Source organism: Candida dubliniensis, chromosome 4 (assembly GCF_000026945.1).
Source record: "Candida dubliniensis CD36 chromosome 4, complete sequence".
In the NCBI taxonomy this organism is placed as follows: Eukaryota; Fungi; Ascomycota; class Pichiomycetes; order Serinales; family Debaryomycetaceae; genus Candida; species Candida dubliniensis.
In genome coordinates this window covers 1,322,623-1,343,729 of record NC_012863.1, presented here as the reverse complement: position 1 = coordinate 1,343,729, position 21,107 = coordinate 1,322,623, and the positions used below count along the sequence as shown (strand labels likewise).

General features: G+C 32.4%; 6 protein-coding genes across 6 annotated transcripts; 3 read left to right on the top strand and 3 right to left on the bottom strand. All coding sequences in view use genetic code 12, as the record gives it.

The window, feature by feature from the left end:
- Positions 1-35: 35 nt before the first annotated feature.
- VPS11 (vacuolar protein sorting protein, putative) lies at positions 36-3,347 on the top strand (the record flags this gene model as incomplete). Its single annotated transcript, XM_002420147.1, has 1 exon — positions 36-3,347. One exon carries the CDS (start codon positions 36-38, stop codon positions 3,345-3,347), a length of 3,312 nt encoding a protein of 1,103 aa, XP_002420192.1.
- Positions 3,348-6,161: 2,814 nt separating this feature from the next.
- CD36_45480 (conserved hypothetical protein) lies at positions 6,162-7,331 on the top strand (the record flags this gene model as incomplete). The annotated part of the gene is made up of 1 exon (XM_002420146.1): positions 6,162-7,331. One exon carries the CDS (start codon positions 6,162-6,164, stop codon positions 7,329-7,331), a length of 1,170 nt encoding a protein of 389 aa, XP_002420191.1.
- A 235-nt stretch (positions 7,332-7,566) lies between these two features.
- CD36_45470 (conserved hypothetical protein) lies at positions 7,567-8,109 on the bottom strand (the record flags this gene model as incomplete). Its single annotated transcript, XM_002420145.1, has 1 exon — positions 7,567-8,109. One exon carries the CDS (start codon positions 8,107-8,109, stop codon positions 7,567-7,569), a length of 543 nt encoding a protein of 180 aa, XP_002420190.1.
- Positions 8,110-8,613: 504 nt separating this feature from the next.
- Positions 8,614-10,875, bottom strand: GAT1 (nitrogen regulatory GATA-factor, putative; the record flags this gene model as incomplete). Its single annotated transcript, XM_002420144.1, has 1 exon — positions 8,614-10,875. The coding sequence occupies one exon, from the start codon at positions 10,873-10,875 to the stop codon at positions 8,614-8,616; it is 2,262 nt and encodes a 753-aa protein (XP_002420189.1).
- A 4,590-nt stretch (positions 10,876-15,465) lies between these two features.
- On the top strand, positions 15,466-16,194 carry CD36_45450 (conserved hypothetical protein; the record flags this gene model as incomplete). The annotated part of the gene is made up of 1 exon (XM_002420143.1): positions 15,466-16,194. The coding sequence occupies one exon, from the start codon at positions 15,466-15,468 to the stop codon at positions 16,192-16,194; it is 729 nt and encodes a 242-aa protein (XP_002420188.1).
- A 166-nt stretch (positions 16,195-16,360) lies between these two features.
- CD36_45440 (DNA binding protein, putative) lies at positions 16,361-20,680 on the bottom strand (the record flags this gene model as incomplete). Its single annotated transcript, XM_002420142.1, has 1 exon — positions 16,361-20,680. One exon carries the CDS (start codon positions 20,678-20,680, stop codon positions 16,361-16,363), a length of 4,320 nt encoding a protein of 1,439 aa, XP_002420187.1.
- Between the last annotated feature and the right edge of the window lie 427 nt (positions 20,681-21,107).

Here is a 21,107-nt window from a genome sequence, read left to right as displayed (position 1 = left end):
GTCCAACCGCATTCAACTAATCATTACAACCAAGAATGTCTTCTTCACCTACATCTCCGTCTTCTAAGACTTCATCATCTCCTCTATTATCATTATCATCATGGAGACAGTTCCAATTGTTTGATTATACACCAATACGAGACCCCAATTATAATTCTTCACAGGCATTGTATTCTGACCCAACTTTGAGTTGTATTACAGCCACCACCTCCAGTTATTTAATTATTGCCATTAATCATTGCACGATCAAACTAATTAATTTATCTGATTTGACTTGTCAATTAATATTTGATGCTTATGATATCGACTATAGAATCACATTTATTGAACCTATTCACAATTCAAATAATTTGTTTGTTACATTGGCGGAAAAACAAGGCATGCCCAGCATTATCAAATTATGGGATATTTCAAAATTATTAAACTTGTCCAATAACGAAAACGATGACAGCAGTAAAAATTCCAAAATGGAACAATCGGAATATAGATTTGAATTTCAAACACAAGTATTGGTTACTGATCATAGTAATGGAACCACCGGTGTAGGCAACAATTCATATCCAATCAGTTGTTTTAAATTCAATTATGATTTGACATGTCTTGCCATTGGATATACTAATGGTAAAGTTATTCTTGTACGTGGTGATTTATTACGAGATCGAGGAGCCAAACAAAGATTAATTTATAATAGTGGTAACAATGATCCGATAACTGGAGTACAGTTTAATGAAATTGAACAAGTATTATATGTAACCACTACTGAAAAATTGTTAACCGTAGCAACAACAGGGAGAAATCATGAAAAACCATTGAAAATTTTATCCAATAAATATGGAGCTGATTTGAATTGTACTGATATTGACGAATCAAATCAGAATTTGATTGTTGGGTTGAATGATTCAATACAATTCTATGATTGTTTTAATAAAATACTGACAATCAATTTTAAACTTGCCAAATCAAGAATTATCAAATCAAAACGATATTTATTGATTGTTAGTCCCGAAGAAAGAAATAAAACAGGGATACCAGAAACCGAGAATACCATTGATAAATCATTAATGTCAAGAATAGTTATTTTGGATTTAGTCAACAATCATATTTCGTTTAATTTACTTATTCCTGATAGTTCAATTTCTCATGCATTTAGTTTATCCAATGGTACATTCTTGTTATTAACCACTGATGGAGTATTGTATAAGATCAATGAAAAATCAATCAATCAACAAATTGAAATTGTGTTACAAAGAGAATTGTTTTCAATTGCTTTTAATTTAGGTCAACAATATAAATTACCTAATGAAACATTATTAAGAATCCAAATATTACATGGCGATTATTTATATGATCAGAATAAATTTGATGAGGCAATTGATGTGTATATAAAGTGTCTTGAATTGTTTAAAGAGAGTGGCAAGATAGTAGAACAAAAACAGAAGACTAACCACCAGGCAAAGCAAACAGAAGACGAAGAAGAAGAAGACATTGATGAATTCATTATCACTATAATTACTAAATTCAAAGAAGCCACAAATATATCCAATTTAACAAAATTTTTGATTCGATTATATGAGAAATCACTTGCCAATATTGATCATATTACTTTATTATTATGTTGTTATTGTAAATTGAAAAAAATTGATAATTTAAATGAATTTATTGATGAATTAGATTTATCAATTGAAAATCTACAAGAATTGAATTATGAATTAATCATTAATTTATTTAAAGAATGTGGATTTTATGATCAAGTTTTAAAATTACTTTATAAATTGAATCAACCTAATTTGATTGTTGATATTCAATTAAACGATCTTCATAAACCAAAGTTGGCATTGAATTATATGAAGACATTAGCCATTGATGATTTGTTATTGATTTTAATTGATCATTCTACAAACTTATTGGATTCGTGTCCACTTGAAACTACAGAATTATTGATTAATGTATTTACTGGTAAATATCAACCTAATGAACCCAATGCAAAATATGTCTTTGATGTTTCTAATAATACTTCCACCATGAATCAACCTCAAGAAAATTCTGAGAAGGAATCATTGGAAAGGGAAAAGTCTGTTGATATATCTAATTATAGAGCATTTTTAAACTATTTATCATTACAACTGGAAGAAACTGACAATAGTGATAACTATGCAGACAGTAAAACTAGTCAAGAGAACCCATCTTTATTATCAAATAAGGAGCCAACGTATTTGCCACCAAAACCGAATTTAATTTATGCTAGTTTTACTAACCACCCAAAAGAATTTGTGATTTTTCTTGAAGCCAGTCTTGAAGCATTTAATAAATATGATGGTAATATCGTTGATAAGAGGGAAACAGTATTGACATTGTTGGAGATATACTTGTCATTGAATAAATCTACTGGTGACAAAGAATGGTTAGATAAAGCCGATACATTAACACAAGATTATAAACAATTATTAGATAATCAAGCATTATTATTATTGAGTCATATTTATGATTTCAAACCTGGTGAAGTGATTGCCCAAGAAAAAAGTGGCAATGAAAGTGACTTGTTTATGAGTTGTCAATTGAATCAGGATGTGGAAGGATGCTTTGAAATTTTGGAAAAATATGGTGATACCAAACCTGAATTATATAAATTAATGCTCAAATTTATAATCTCTTCCAAACCTATATTTGATCAGATAAAATATGAAGATATTCAAGTAATACTTGAACAAATCAAGATATATAAATTATTAACACCCCTTGAATTGATTGATATTTTAACAGAAAATCCTGATAATGAATTTATTACTTTGGGATTAGTTAAAGATTATTTTATTGATTATTTCCAACAACAAACTAAAGAAATTTCCAATAATACTAAATTAATTGAAAAATATGAACAAGAATCAACGAAAAATTCATTAAAATTATCAGAATTAACAAAACCATTTGTTATTCAAAATAATAAATGTTCGGGATGTAATTTGAAATTGGATTTCCCAGTGATTCATTTTAAATGTAAACATTCATTCCATCAGAAGTGTTTATCGACTAATTTAATTGCTACATCAACAGAATCACTGACACCGACACTGTCAACACCAACATCAACATCAACGTCAACGTCAATGTTGAATCCAAACAATAATACTGTCATTAATCATAATGATGACGATAAGTTCACTTGTCCAATATGTATTCATAAATTTAACGATATTAAAACTGCTAAATCGCATCAATACAAACTTGGTGATGTTTCTAACCAAAATAAGGAGAATTTTGATATTTTCATTAATTCATTACATTCTAGTAATGATAAGTTTAAATTTGTTTCTGATTATATTGGTAAAGGAGTAATGGAAAATCAATAGGTTAGAGATACTAAATAATATATGTACAATAACTTATGTATGTTGTAGGATCAATGCTTATACTTGGCCACATTTACAGACTAATTGTACTGGCATAAATGCCATTCGTTCAATTTACAATTCAAAAACAGGAAGTTGGGGAATACCCAGTTCTTACACACTTTTATGTTTTCTATGACAGAGGCTTTCATGTATCTTTTACGGACCATTATATCCGCAACATAATCATAGTATCACGCAGCAATTTATGTTTTTAGTCGAGATTATCTCATCCCTCGTGTTTATGTCTATTGTTTAAGAGCACTTTGAGTCATGTTGATTCATGTTTGTTTGATACACAAAAATATTACAGATCCTACTGGCCCCCTATCTTGAAAAATAAAATAAAATAATTTCTAGATGTATACCATCAGTAACTCATTCATTGCTAGTTTAATCACCTTTTAGTTTCGCCGTATTTATAGCGATTCTTTTAATCTAAAGATGAAGAAATGTTTTTTTAAAAAAATTGATTCTGGTATTTTTTGAATGCCCAGTAAATTATTGTGTTTCCCGCAATATCCACAACGTTCAAACAACCACAATAATATACACACACACATATATTCACCACTTTTTAATTATCAACACATTGAGATGTGTGTAAACTCGGTTCTAGACATGTATCAATAAACGGTCAAATATCCGTAAAATAGCTTTTTCTTCTGTAGTCAACGTCGGCTATAGTACAATATATTAGCAACTATGCTTGATAATAATTCTTTCGTCATGTGGTGTACAGATTCATTCATACTAAAACTAGACATATAATAAATTGCCTAATAATAATAAATGAAACAACTAACCCCTCTTTTCCTCTCTCTCTCTCATCGTGTTTCCTTAGTTTGAATACTTATTCCTGTTTCATTGTGTCAATCTAACCATTAACATTTCACATGAAATTAAGTGAATCCTCATATTTTAATACTGTCATTGGTCCTAAATATTCATTATTTGTGATAGTCTTGTGTTCATTGATTGGGGTAGGAGGCAAATGGCTACATTTAAAATAATAAAAAAGGGGACAGACAGACGATGGTTTTGAGGTCCGTTAATTTCTGTACTCTTGCATGCACGTGTATTTGTTTAATTTCCCATTTGTAGCAAGTCAAGACGATGGCGAATTAACAGATTACCGTTCTAACTTGTGGAGGGTTCTACAGTGGTATTTCCACTTTGGCTATTATTTTATCCGGTAGCCAGAAACTGACTCATTTTAACAATATTTATATGCCCGTGTTTGTGCGTAATCGGAGAAAGTGTGAGATAATTATAAGATTACACACTCAAACAAAGGCTTCTTCAATCAGCGAGGGAATTACCCTTTTCATGTCAACAATAACAAGTTGTAAAACAAAGAAAACCAAGCTTTGTTTTCGGGGTCTGAATCAGTTCCAGCTACTTTTTAAAAGTACTTGTTCAATTCTTTCAATAAATCTTCGGTGATCTAAACAAAGATGTATAAGTTAGCAACATTTCTTGGTCTTGCTGACGATAATACGAACTAATATGGTGGAGAGAGGCGTCTTGATAATTAAGCCACCATAAAAGGTCATTTGGTGGGAAAAAAAAAAAATAAACCACAATACCAAGCATTAAGCACGCGACACAAAAATATCGTATCAAGTCGCGAAAGAGCTAGTAGATTATACAGCCCAACAAACCATTACCAGTCCGTAGAGACTTCTATTTAGCCTGAAGTGAATATATGAAGACCAATTACTTGTACTAACACTACAATTAGTAATCTATATACTGAAGTGACCTAAAAATGAGAGGCGATCATTTCAGTGTTAAAAAAAAAAACCACTTATACACATCATCGTGCCGGAAATATGACAAAAACACACACTACAATAAAAAAAGAAACCTTCACCACACAAACACAAACACAAATATTATCTTCCTGGCCGCAGTATTGTTCCTCTATTGAGATGTTTGCGCCTTGCGCTCTGTATTGGGAATTGCTCGGTTAACCATTCTCATTCTCATCATGGAATGGTCATTTCACCTATATCGTATCATGGTGCACAATTACAATCCAAGCCCATAATGGTTATCGACTGATTATTGGAAATTAAAGGTAGCAGTTAATTTACACGCCTTAGAAGAGGTGGCAGGAAATATGTTCAGTCAGAAGAAAAAAAAAGCCACCCAAAAAAAAAAAAGCAGAAGGAAATATGAAAAATAAACTAAGACTAAGACTGGGTCAGTAGAAAATCATTTTATTGCTAGTAGTCAATCAATGGCTCATAACTATTTCATTTATTTATATAACCCAAACCTTTTTCCCCCTTGTGTTTATATGAAAAATTTTCTCCTTTTAACCTCTGTCTTTTTTGAAAAATAATAATCATTATCACCAGAAAAGGGAGATCCCATCATCAAATCAATCAGTATATTTGCTTATTGCTAATATCTCTATTTGTATTGAAATATAATAATTGCCGAGATTAACAAAGAGGTTAGTTTGCTCATCGATACATAAACACACATAGTCCCACACAAACCCACAGGAACCGAACAGAACAGAACTAGGACCACCACAACATAAGTTTTCTTGTAGAGGAACAAAAAGAAACACCGAGAAATTCTGCTTCATTTTGCCTCATTTTGCATTAATTCAACTTTATTACGTTTTCAGATTTAATCATTTCAACTTTCCCTTTAATTCACTTCAATTCCCAAATTCTCTGATTTTTATTTTATTTTCACTTTAACATTTATTATTTTATTCGGGGTTTTTTTTTTTTGGTTTTTTTGGTTTTTTTCATAATGTCAGATAACATTACTTCTGCTACTGCTGCAAATACAAATACCCCAACATCTACTTCTACAACAACCCTAGAAAATAGCAGTAAAAGCAATTATTATAATCCTAGTTCGATCCATAATAATATTTATAATAATAATAATAATAATAATACAACTGGATCGATAGGACCAACAACAACAACAACAACAGCGGCAACGGCAACAACAGGCATATCTACAACAAATACAGATTCAGGTAAATCTTCAGTTTCAAGTATATCCACCAATAATTCAATCTTTTCAGAGGCACCAGAAGCAAATCCACAACATTATTGTTCACATCCTCCATATCAACATTTTCCATTTATGACAAATAACAATCATCATCACCATAACAATGCCAATGTTGGTGGCATTCCTGCTTCGGGGTACCCTTTCCCACAACCTAATGCTTCACCAACAACAACAACAGGAGCACCAACCATAGTCTCACATAGCAATGGAACCCCTGAATTACAACAACAACAACCTCTTGTGCCACCTCAACCACAAGCACAATCAACTGTATCATCTTCACTTCCCCAATATCAGAATCAAATAATATCGGGAACAGGAGCTTCTACAAACCCACCCCATAACCCTCGAATCAGTGCCAAATTCAATAATCACGATATTCAAATATTACGTCAATTATTATTAGCTGGTGAAAAACATAAGTGGAAGCAAATCACTAAAGAATTGAATTCATCAACGAACCATAACGCTCATATAGTTGCAGCAATAAATGCTGCTGCTGTGAAATCAAGAAATCTTGCTAACAATTATGACTCTAACAATAATAACCACAACATTAATGATAATACACCTACAACTAATCTACATCATAGTTTTGGATATCATCATCTTCAACAACAACAACACAGCTTGGATCAAAAATCATTAGGTCATAGAATAGGTAATGGTACTACTAGCTCTTCTTCTGCTACTAGTGGAAGTCTTTCTGGCAGTTCACCTTCAACAATACCAGCCAAGAATGTTTCTCCAACATTTGTTGTTAAACAATATCAACAATTACTAGGGTTCCCTAATAATGCATTATATTTTGGTACCTTAGGTAGTTCTTTGCCTTATGTTGTTGCTGAGAATGGATGGGATGATATTGGACCAGAAGCAACCAACTATCAATTTTAAAAAAAAAAATTCCTCCAAGAGTATTAATAGTTTTGTTTCTGGTGAAAGAGGAGGGAAGATACTGCCAGTCTACAAATAGTCCTTGGTATGTCTAACAGAGGGGTGAAGCTCTTTCTATTTTCTGTTTTTGTTTTACTTCATTATAGTATATATATTTACATTATATAGCTTTTTGTTCTCCTTTTTTTTTTTTTTAATTTAATTTAACTTTGTCTTTCTATGTTGGATTCAATATTCATGATTCTAATCTACAATCTTTACAGTCTTTACAATCATCACTCTTATCATTACTTCCATCATATAACTTATTATCATCACTATATTTTTCTAAATGATGACCAATTGATAATTCTGGTCCTAATTCCATTTTAATCAATTTCTTTAAAAATTTACTATCAGGGAATCCATCAAACACATAATTTCCTTGATTTTCATTATGATATTTCGTATCATTTTTAAATTTTCTTCGATAAATGATTTTCGTCTCCACCCTATCATCACCATCATCATCATCATTGGCTTTTGTATTTTTGGAATCCATTTGTAGAATGATTTGGAAAATCCCCGGGAAATCAAATATTGGTTGAATACTAATATCATAAATTTTAATTTCCAGATCAGTAGATGATGCAAAAGTTTGTAAAAATTCTTGTAAATACCAAATAGCTCTATTTTGCCATTTACATTGATGACAATATTGAATGATTATTCGAGGATATCTATTAATATTAAGATTGAATGATGGTGAAGATGTTGAGGATTGTTTTTGATCTGACATTGTGATATTACCAAGGCAAAGTGATAAAGTTAGTTGTTTATAGAATTGATTAATGTATCTTCAAAAGTTTGTTACTATTTTGAGTAAATTATTATTAGTGGAGGATTTTTTTTTTTTAAGTGATATTGGGAATTTTTTGTCAACCAAATATCGAGGACCACCTTTTAAACACCAAAATCATGCCCTAATGGATTATTATATACGACTCAAACTACTATTTTCTGCCCCGCCCCCCATTACCCATAGCCTACAATATTTAATAAATAAACCTTGACTGGGTTTGCAAAATTTCAAATTCATATACAAATTCTGTGTTGCATTTGACTGTACTCACGTGATATTCTATCTGTACTCGATAAAATACTGATTCTAGTTATCTAGAACTTACCACTACCTATAAAGTTTCGAAAAAATTTATTAGTGAAATTTATTTGATCTATAATAATAAATGTAAAGAAGTGAAGGCTGTTTACAAACAAGAAAAAAAACGGGGGATTTGTTTTATTAATAATTCATGTTTAACCAATCCCAATCCTGATTATTAACTGTCGATGTATTGACTCCACTAGAATTGGAACCGTCATTATTCGATTCTACTTCAGGGTCAAACGTTGTTGCCAGTAATGACAGTTGGTGCAGTGGCTGATGCATTGTCATTAACATTCCATTGTTATTGCTATTATTCAGTAGATGATGATTATCAATCTCAGATTTAACAAGTGACACTGTAGGAGAAGTGATACCATTTAAGTAATCTGGGGTATTACCAAACACTCCTGAAGATCTTCCTCCATGGTTTAAGTTGATTACTGGTGATGAATTGTTAGATGTAGTCTCGGAAAGATTGGTGATTTCATTAGTATTGATTTTCAATTTAGATTTATCCAAATTGTTAATACCACTATTGTTATTATTGTCATAATTTTGATTCTTTTTCGATTTGGCAGGTGATTTACTATTATTGCTAGTGATCGAAGTAGGATTTAAATCATCGCCATCATCGATTTCGTTTTTCTTATTATTCGATTTGTTGTTGTTGCTGCTGCTGGTAGCATTACTATTTGCATTACCATTATTGTTACCACGTTGACGTTTCTTAATCACATCTGTTTTCAAACTCAAGGGCCGCACTACCCCATGTAATTTTAAAAATAACCCACAAGCATTACACAATGGTTGACCTTGTGGATTTCGTCTCCATAATGGAGTAGTTTTCGTACCACAGTTTGTACACGAGACCCCTGCATTCAGTGCAGCTGATCCTGTTGCTGTGCCCTTTGCAGTTGGATTTGAATTTGATGTCTTTATAGTCACATTACTTCCAGTATTAGTTATTGTTGATTCAGGACTTGTTGCTTTCTTTTTCGATTTTGTACTAGTTGATTTCCGTTTCAGTTTCTTGGCAGAAGGTTGTTGTTGTGACACGGACAATGAATTATTATTATTATTATTATTATTATTATTATTGAAGTAATCCTCTTTGGGTTTGTTATCAAAATGGATAGGTTGTGGTGATGGTTGACTAGGTAACGTGATTCCTGTGAAGTTATTCATAAAATAACTACCAGCATCATTTAAACTATGTGAAAATTGGGCATTGCTACTATTCAAAGTCGGAGTTTGTGACATTGATCGTAAATGATTGGCATAATCTGGTAAACTAACCATTGATTCTTGACGTAATAAATTACCTGGAGTTGCTGTAATGCTGACAGTAGAGTTCAATCGGTGGAAACCACTATTATTATTGCCTTGATTTGAAAATGTCGAAGTTGGTGATGTTATTGAAAACTGGGTATTTTTCGGCACAATTGTTGACAATGACGATGCTGAAGTAGGCACACTTGAGCTTTGAATATGATGATGATCACGAGGAAGAAAATCGTCAAACAAGGGCCTCTCATATGACGATGTCATTGAATCAAAAGAGTTGGTGTTGAAATCTTGTTGGGGATCAGGTTGGAAGTTTTGATTTGGTCCTTCAAATGCTAATGGATCCAAGGAAAACTCAAAAGCCGTCGAACTAGGGGCTATATGAGAACTTGAAGTATCCATATGATGATCAATATCGTTGAAATTAGGTGTCTGACTAGGATGATTAAATTTATTGAATTCGTTTAATTGTTGTGACAATTGTGACATGGTATTAGTAGTGGTAGTGGTGCTTATTGACTTTTCTGGTTGAATCAATGGTGAAAATGGAGCTGGTCGTTTTTTCAGTAAATTACTTATGGAAGTCATACCGCCACCACCACCGCCACTTGAGCTGACTCTGTTGTTGTTATTGCCAGAAAAAAAAGTGTTGTCATCAAATATACTATTATGATTATCTTGCGGTTGTTGTTGCTGCGGTTGCGATTTTTGTTGGTTAAATTGACCAATCTTTTTTATATGTGCCACATAATCAAAGTCATCAATTTCTGGGTCCAAACTTTGTTCAAAAATCTCTTTAGACGAATTGTTAGTATTGGTAAAAATCGATTTGTTGTTAATAAACATCATCCTCCAAGTCAAGTTCTCCATTCGTTTTTGATAAGGCAATGAGTGACGAGCACGGTTGTACATTTTCCATATATTTTCAATATGTTCTTGTTCTTTACTTGTTACCTGTGATAAGGGTGTGGAGTCGGTGAATGAGTTTATTTGCAATGGTAGCAGTTGTTGCTTGTTTGATTTTGTTGAAGGTGGGAAAGTTGAAGTGGTAGATGATGGTGATTTAACATAAGGGGATTGATATTTACCTGTTTGATTAAAATTCATTGTCATTGGCAAGATGTGGTCACTAAAGTATTATGCGTTAACGAGATAAGTACTCTTATTAAATCAAAGAAGAATACAGTTGTCAAAAAAGAAAAAAAATTCAACGGGAGTTTTGGATATTCTATCTTTACTGTCTCACGGCTATTATCAGTAATGGTTATTGTATCTTTTTTTTTTTTTGGTGTTGTTGTTGTTGCTTTTGGTGGACAAGTTAAAAAAGTTAAAAATAAACACTTGGACTTGGAGTGTCGATTGGCAGGGTCGTTGTTATCGGATTCTATTGTTTTTTTTCTATCTTTAACTCGAGACCACTAATGAAGATTCAATACTTGAAGAAGAAATAAATGAAATAGATAACAAAATAATATGAAAATCAATATATTATAAAAGAAAAAGAGTGAAAAAGAAAAGAAAAAAAAAAAAAGCTTTTAAAATCGAATTGGATTGATGTTGAAACAATTGATGAAATGTTGAAATAAAGATCAGCCTCGGTGACATTTTTTTTTTTTTTCCTTTGTTCGACTCTATTGATTATGATCAACACAATACTACACAAAGAGGAAACTATATCAAATACGGGATCAATTATCAAACGACTATGTTTACTCTATTCCTCAAACTAGAGTTTTACCTCCATCAATTAGCCAAACATAAGATTGTGATTAGTTTATAGAATAGCAAAACGTACGACAAATGCCTAGTTCACTTGTGGTACTGGGAGTTCTTTATTTTTGCAACAATTGTTTAGATTTCCGTGACAATTACATCTAGCGTTGACTCCCTACTTTTTGTTAAACAATATCTTGTTAAATCAATCAACCAACCAACTGATACATCTACACAAGTACATAGTACTTTAACAATCACCTATATTCCAAACAACCCAAAAAAGATAGAAAATATCACAGGGTCAATATTTATCCGCATATTATAACAGGGGATTTATGGTATGTTTTTTCTTCTTTCTCACACCTACTAAAATGTCGTACATATTTCTACGAATAATAATAATTAAGAATGAAGAAGAATTGGTGGTGGTAATAATAGCTGTGGAATTGCAAACAGAAAACAGTTACAAACATGTCAATAATTTAATGTTCACTTCGCACGTGATATGTCAATTATGATTGAATTTGATTGGTGCGATAAAAACAAAAAAAAAAATTCACTTATCGTTTCCCTGATAAGAATACAATAGGTAGTGTACCAGGTACTAAAAATACAAACTAAATTAATTGCTATTAATTACCATGTGTCAAACTATAATTGTCAATAATAATATAATTTCCTTCATTTTTTCCGGTTTTATTATATATTGAACGGGATGTCAAAACCGCAATTTCCTTTGATTTGATTCGCTAATGATAAATATACACCAGGTATTACAATAGTAGTATTGTTTGTACTGAAACATGACAATTACTAACAACTACAGTAGTGTGTTTTCAATCAAGGGACATACTGGCCTAGTATTACTTCAGATAACGTCAAATACAACTACATTTGGTCACGTGATATGGTTTTTTGATTTATACTCTGTCGCCACTTTTTGTAGTCTGTAGTTGAGTTTTTGGAGTAACCTAGAAGTTTTCAAGATTAGAATGTAGTTTACACCGTATTAGGTTTAATATTGATTAATCTGCAGATTCGATTTGTGTGTAGATTTCCGTAGGAAACCGTTATATCGTTGACCGTATAACTCGACTTGGTAATTGTTGAATATTCTATTTGATACAGATGCCTTGCATTATATTTACAACTAATTATGCGGTATATACAATGCACGTATGTACTTTCCTAATTGGTTTTCATAAGTGTAGATGAAACGTTTTATTGCCATGGATACAATTTAGTTAACCAGTTTCAAGTGCTTTTGAAAAACTTGAACTAAGTTGTTGTAACTAGTATATAATTTGACTCTTTTCGGGTATGCAGAATTCGTATTCTCTATTATTCCATACTACTATGCATCATCTTTGAGCAGTGATGATAACTTTTTTGGTGGTTTGTGTAAGAAAACAATAGGTTGTGACAATGAACAATATAATCAAAGAAGAATTTTTATGTGTGTTCCCCAATTTAAGGAGTATTTTCTGTTTTCAGCAAATTTTTATATACTTATTGAACTAAAACTTTCTTATGTTGAGAGATGTTAATAAAGCAAGATTAAAACATTGTTGTGAAGTTTAATTCCTCATTACGAGTATCAACAATTTGGAATTGTTCTCCTAGAACGACGACATCTTTCTTTCTCGCTGGTGTTGGGTAGTAATAATTGATAACTCCCCTTTTTCGATGATACTTGAGTTTGGTACCTTAAATTATACTCTCAAAACCACTGATAAGCATGGAGAAGATTCAATGCATCCTAGCATAAAATATCACTTTTGGTTGCACTCGTTCTGTCTCATTGTTATTGATCTTTCCGATTAGACTTTATTGGTTTTTAGATTCAAACTAAAACTATAGTGCATTTGTTATACACTAAAAACTGCATTACAATTAGCCAAGAATCAAATAATCATTCTCCTCTACCTAGCTATTATCCCAACAATTTCATAATTAGTTGATTTCCAAATAGGAGTTTAGTTTCAGCTCCCCATTCTCTTTATTAAATGAAAACGAACTTGTCTTTAGCAAGTTCACTTGGTGCCTGTATACTTGTTAAACAAGAGAAATCAATTGGAAACAATTGATTCTACACCCTCTTTCAAGTAAGCAATCAATGAGGCTGACCAGACTCAACATTCTGTTGTACAGTTGATTTTGAAATTATACCTCAAGTGAACAATTTCTTTGTTTCTTAAACAAGTTAAATCAAACTGAATATTATACACCACAATTTCATCTATAAATACTAGTTATGACAGTAGAGGAAAATCGAAAGGGATGAAAATGCTTACCCATATTCTTTGAATAATTAATTCGGATTGTGTAATATCGGGAAGTAGATTTAGGTACAACTTAAACTTTCTTAAACAATGCAGAAGTATTTGTTAATATATTTGTGATATTAGTGTATACAACATTGTGTGATTTTTAGTTTTATTGTAGCTTTCGAGATTATCTTCGAGTTAATATTGATAATGATTCTTCATTTGTCCCCCACACATGTCAACTCCTTTGGATAGCCACAGTTAAATAGAAACAAAATAAACAGCTTAACTGAGAGAAAAGTACAGATGTCCACCAATAAGTTGAAAATTCAAAATCCTGGTTTGGTGTTTCTAGTATGCAACTATTACTTACCAAAACAAACGTTTGTTGCAACAGAGGGAAATTCAAAATTGAATGGAATGTTATTTCCAATTAGTTTTCTTTATTTGATTTGCAGTTACTTTTGTAGATCATTAACAAAGATCCTAGTAGAACATGACGGGACCATACAATGTGAGAGATTATAAAACATCTACACCTACAAACGGCAGAGGTACTATGACTTAAAATCAAATTATTTTTTGAATTACTCTAAAACCAACAAAACAATAATCTGTTAAGCATTTTCCATTGGAAATTACTTCATACTAATCATGAATTGGGGGAGACCTATTTTTCTTGAAACAAATTTATTTAACCGATTATTACCATCACCAACGTCATAAATCGAGATCCGGAAATGTAATTCCGTTAAATTATTATTGTGTAACTTTTGTCAACAATTAGTTGGGGGAACGTGGCGAGGTGAACTCAAATCTGATTACTCCTGAAAGTTAAGTATCAATGTATGATTTTTAGGTTAATAAAGTCCACAACAAAGATATATACTAATCGGTGCTTGAAACTCGAAATTTTAGAGGTCACTTCAACGAGAATCCATTTACGCTTCTTTAGGAAGTCGCTCATATTGTTAACAATTTGCATACATATACATTCATGGCACTTAAAAACAATACAAAAATGGGCATATTATTATAGTTTATACTTAGACAACAGTATCCTCTTTTCCTGCTATCTACAGTAAAACTAAAAATTGGGATTGTTTTTGTTCATTACTAATCATCAAACTAAAAGTTAAACGATACTAACACCACATGCAAACCTTGAACAAGATTATTCCAAAAGATAGTGGCCAGTTAGTGTAAAAAGTTATAAAAAACCAGAACAATTCACAGTCTATAGTTCTGAATATTAAGATCTATTTCAAAAAAAAAAAGAAAGGTAATTAGTAGTCTTAGTCTTACGGATCGTTCCATTTATAAAATTCTCGACGAACTAAAAACTGCACAATGCTGCAAAAAAGAAAAGAATTAGCAAAAGTCTAACTAAAATAGATCACAACACGATACAACTACAGTATAATCATTCATTCATTCTTTACTATTAGGAATTTCATGTATTGTGATACTTGACTAATTTTATATTTTGTGTAGTTCAGATTACATGGATTTGCTACCATTACGTCTTCCAATTTGAAACTAAGTTACCTCCACTCAAGTTAGTTGTTCTCCCCCCTCTTGGTTTTTACAAAGACACAATAACTAAGACAATTATTGTATAAATTGCTGTCAAAAGTACCTGATTTTGCAAAAAAAAAAAACCCATTTCTTGAAATGCTTGAGTTGTATTTACCATTAAACAACAACATATTAAATTACGATGGAGTTTTATTTGATTCCTGCAGTTTCTTATCAAACACAAGAAAAATTGAAAAAGAAAACTAAAAGAACCAAAAAAACACCATCAGGTTCCAAATCAAGTTCTAATTCTTTGCCACAAAATCTTCTGGCTTCAAGGAGAGGTTCATCATCAGGTTCATCGTTTTCTTCAAATTCCTTGTTTTCAAGTTCATCATCCACGATTTCTTCACCCTCCAACTCATCAACAAAATCCAAAAAATCATCTTATTCCAGCTCTATGGAAACCAGTTCCACAGCCACTACAAACAAATCAAAATCATCATCAAACACAATTCCAACGCCCATTTCTTCAACATCATTAACTCAAACAAGGTCTCTTTCGAGGAAACCTACTAATTCGTCTGATTCATATTCAGTCAACTCTCTTAAAACAAATTCAAGTGTAAAAACATTCAGTACTTCCAAGACTTCAACATCTAAGAAACATTATAATTATGAATCAAATACTACCATGAATGAAATCCTTTCAAAACCAAAATTAAAGAAGAAAAGTTTACGATCAGTTTTCAAAAATTTGAGTTTAACTAATGAAAAAGAAATGATTAATGATCACGAAAATTGTGGATATGATTATCAATCTGATGAAGAAGATGATAATAATACACTAGATAATCTGGATTTGAATACCATATATTCCGATGCAAATTCAATTTTCAGTCGTCGGAAAGCTCCAGTTCCTTCGAAGTGATTAATTTGGATTAAGGTAGTAACAATATTCCTTCAGGTAAGGAATAAACCACAGTCTCTGATTAGATTATCAGAATCGATTTTAATTTACTTAATCATGATGTTTCAGTTTTCAAACTAAATATTTTTTTTTTTATATAATTCCATTCCTATGTTTATATTCATTTCTAACTAAGTATATCGCCTAATGATATTTTAGATCTACTTATACTCTCAACCCGATGTGATTTTTCTATTTTGTCTATTTCATCATCACTTTCTTGTAATTCAATGATATTAGGTTTATAAATTAAATCTAATTTGTCTAATTCATTCTTGATACCATAGTTTTCCCCATTCAACATTGCATATACCCCATCCTTCATTGACTCGGACTCGGACTTTTCTGTTTCTCTAAGGTTATCCCCTTCACCATGATAACATGATTGACATAATTTTGTATTGTCAACCGTCCACCAGATTGGCGAGTTTGTAGTAGTACACCTAAAACACTCATTGACAGTTTGAGATGGTTCTAAAGTATCTCTATTTTCATTGTTATCAGTCTGATGGTGGAAAAACTGTTTATAGTTTTCGATATAATTGATCAGCTTAGAAAATTTCCCACGTTTGTTATTTTTATCATTGGTTAAATCTTGTAAATACAATTCAATCAATGGTCTATAATCCACTTCATTAAATTTAGAATTCATTCTCTTGCCATATGTTCTTAAACTCAAAATAGTCTTTTTGGATTGATCATGTTTTGGACATACTAGTATCGGTTTTAGTCTACCACAGACATCTTCATCCAATAATTTGACAGAATTGATATCTGGCCCTCTGGTGTCAATTAATTTGAATCCCAATTTAAAGTTCGGTGTATCCTGGGCACATGTTACATGATAATTCAAATTATCGTCACACAACTCACATTTAATCAAAGCACCATTTTTCGACTGACAGATTTCACATTGCAAATGGTGATTATTAAGGAATACTTTATCAATATTTAGAATTGATACTGAGCTATTACTGTCTTCTAAAGATTTTTCAAAATAAACGTAGTCGTGATTGAAAATAGCACATAACAAGTGGCACCAACGACCATTCCCAGTAGGTTTTAAAAAGTCAGGACGTACAAATGGCGAGCCCAATATAGACAATTCATAATTAGACTCATTAGCAAGACAGCAAGAACATGAATAAATTGCCGAGTGAATAGGTCGTAAATCATTAATACAGGGCTCACACAACCATTCCTTGATCGGCTTTGATACACCTTCATGCAACTTGATTCCAGCACACGATGCATGTACATTAACTCCACACGAGGAACAAATCAACATTTCCAATAACGATGACGATTTACCCGCATTGTTATCGTGCTCTCGACATATACAGCAATTTCTTTCTGATGGCTCAAATGGAAGCTCAATCGATGACGATGGAACAGTCACATTTGTTAACAAGTTGTTATAAACATCAGTCAACTGTCGCTCTCGGTAGGTTTCAATCAAATGTGATATAAAACTTGGCGCAGAATTATTTGATAGTCTTTTGACCAATTTCTTTAATTCTGGTAGTCTGTAATCATTATTAAATAGCAAATCACGAATAGCATTATCTGGAATAAATCTCTCCTCATTTTGTATATTTGAAACTGCAGGTGTCAAGGACATAGTATTTGTTTTGATATGGACAATTTTCTCTTTCTCTTTCTCTTTTTCTTTTTCTTTTTCTTTCAACTCTTCTTGTTTAATTCTAGATTTTTTCTTTAATGGTGAAGTTGTCGACGGCAGTGGTCTTTTCTTACCGGAGCTATTTGGTTGTTCTTGGGTTACCAACCCCGATGAAATTGCCTGATTGTGTTCTATAATTCTATTGGCATCTTCAAGCAATTCAATTTCAATTTTCTTCTTCCAACCCCCTGCTGATTTACTACTACCATTATATTTTTTAAGCACTTCGTTTGGGTCTTCCCAAACAACAGCGTATCGACGCCATAATCTAGCACATCTAAAACATAAAGATACAATGTAGTTGTCTGAATTTTTTTTCTTAGTATCATGTCCGGTTATCTTGAACCATTGGATCGACTCAAGTGTATTACAATGTTTACAGATAAACTGTTTGTCGTCATTGGGATCATTTGATTCTTCGTATGAAGACTCATCGTCCAGGGTTTTCAAATTGTTGGGTTCTTCTTTAACAACTGATTTAGCTTCTTCTTTAACGATATTTTGTACTTTCTTCTGTATTCTCCCTTCGAAATTTCCCCAAATTTCTCTTCCATTCTTGGTTTTTTTCCACAAATAATAGAATCGCACAATCATCGACACTGGTTGGGTCTTCACTTTTTTGTAGACAGGATATAGTTCACTACCAAATTCACGCACACCAGCCTCAAATCTTTTGATTTCCTCTTTGGAAAAAATAGGTTCCTTCAAACTTTTTTTAGTTAAAGTTTTAGCTTCTTTGAAAGCTTCTTCAAGGTTACCTTTGTGCTGCAAGTATCTAAGTAATATCGCATCGACAAAGTTTGGTGAGTTCGGTGACAATCCAATTGATTCAGCAATAGGCGAGCATCTTTCAACATACTGATCTAATTTGGTGAAATTGTCTGCAATGTCTTCTTCAGAGCTTTTCCAAAGTAAAGTACAGGTTTCTCCATCACCATCGTCAACACCACGCTCAATATACCCTTTTGGTCTAGGCTGCAACCATGCCGGATATTCCTTGGGATCAACATCTGCATACTCTTTGGGTACTGTCAATTTTACTTGCTTTAGATCCTGGTCTTCAAAACTTTTACTTTTGGAACGCCTACTAGACGAGTTGGATCCATTGCCGTTCTTTTTCTTTTGTGGTTTATCAACATCATAATAAACCAAAGGATGACCATCGCATTCAGGAATATATGTAGCCTGGTGTTTTGTACCTATTCTTGTGCTTGCTCTTGGGTATGGAGATCTATCATCAACATCAACACCATCTTCTAATCTTGCATGTTGCCCCAAATATCGCATACACCATTCTTCTTTGATTCGTCTTTGAGCAAAAGAAGTGGATTTATCGTTCTTCAAAAATTCTATAGCTAGCATCTCATACTTTGGCAAAGTGCCTAGCTCGGAAAATTTAGGCGACGGCAGTATAGGAGTTGATTCTTTACTATATTCATTGTCGGTTGAACTCAACACGCTCAATTCTTTTGCTAGCTGGTCTTTGTTTGACGACTTGTTGTCAAGCAACATGACAAGTTTATTCTGGTGACTTTCTTGTTCATTTTTTTTAGCACATGGAGCACACGACCACGAGAATCCACGACTTGGCTTCTTCAGCATTGGCGGGTCGAGGCAGAACATATGAAAATACTTTTCACATACCACACACTGTATTGAGTTTGAGTTTTCACACCATTGTCCACAGATTTCACAGTTGCATGTATTAGAACTAAAGGAATCTATCAACGACTTTGTTCGCTGGCTCTCAACAAAAATAAATTCGTATCTTTTATTCAAAGCAATTAAAAAATTTCGACTTTTGCTATTTTCAACTTCTGCATATTGTAACAAATTGGCTGTCAGTAAAACATCATAGAACTTGATCATGTAACGATCAAATAGTTTGTCAAAATAAAATTGATTGGGTTTTTGTGCATATATCTCCAATGCAGTTGAAGCGCTGCTCGGTGATGTATTCCTTTTACCATTGCCAGAGCGCTTATGTTCTTTTTCTTGAACACGGTTAAACTCATCTTCAATATCTTGTTTATGCCGCACTTCAACTAATCCACGGAATGAACTGATAGGACAAGAATCTGTGTGCATAGAAGCAAATAATAGTCGCGAGTCTGAAGTAGTCTTAGAAATATCTCTTGGTCGATAAAACCATTGTATTTGAAAGTTGTAGTTCCTAGCATCAACAGTATTGGTCTTGTTTTCCAGACTTTGATTGTTATTATTCTTATGTTTGAACCCCATTATTCTTCCAATGTAGTAAGGTTCACCAGGAGGTTCGCTTATCATGTAAATATATTGACCTTTGCTGAGACTAAATTGTGGAACATTGCTTTTACGGCGGCTATTCGGATTGGTGTTGTTGGTAGGAAATTGATTGGGACAAAACAATGTTTGCGAATCGACGTCTATGTATGCATCATTTAAATCTAATTTGAACGAAAAATAATCTTCTAGTCGAGGTGACGATTGCCAATTATTAGGTAAGCTCTGTAAAATGGAGTTACCATTAATGCTGTTGTTGTTACCATTGGTGGTGGTGGTGGTTGACTTGTTGGTATCAGTCGACGTTTTTTTACCATTACCACTGGAAGCGGAAGTTTGATTTTTTCTTCTTGAACCTGAAGTAGTAGAGCCAGACAGATGGTTTGAACTAACAGTCGAGATGGAGTTCAGCGAATCGTAATCCAAACTGTTTAGATCAACTGAGTCATTATATGACTTATTTATTGTTGCTTTTCTTCTTGGTCTTGTTGTCGTTTGTGACATGGTTGCCAATATCTATGTATGAAAATTTATGCAGCCAGTGTGTAAGGTGCAAGAATGGGGAATAGTAAGTAAGACAAATTCCCCTTCCCCCAAAAAAGAAAGAAAAAAACAGAAACGATGGCAATTGGCCAATAAACTTATAAACTTAACAGACTATTTGCACTGAATCTAAGTGCTTTGTATCTTTAATTCTTGTTGAACTATTCTAATATAGAGAAAAAAAAAAAACAAGAAGATAATTTGGAGAGTTGGAAAAATCAAAAAAAAAAAATATGTTACTAGAATTGGGAGAGAATGAGAGAGAGAGAGCAAGGCATATTATAGTAGACAACAACAATAACAACAAATAGAGGCAGAAAATTTTTTAGACTTTCATAATAAAGGTGATTAGTCTCAATACAACTAAAACCAACCAAAAAAGAAAAAA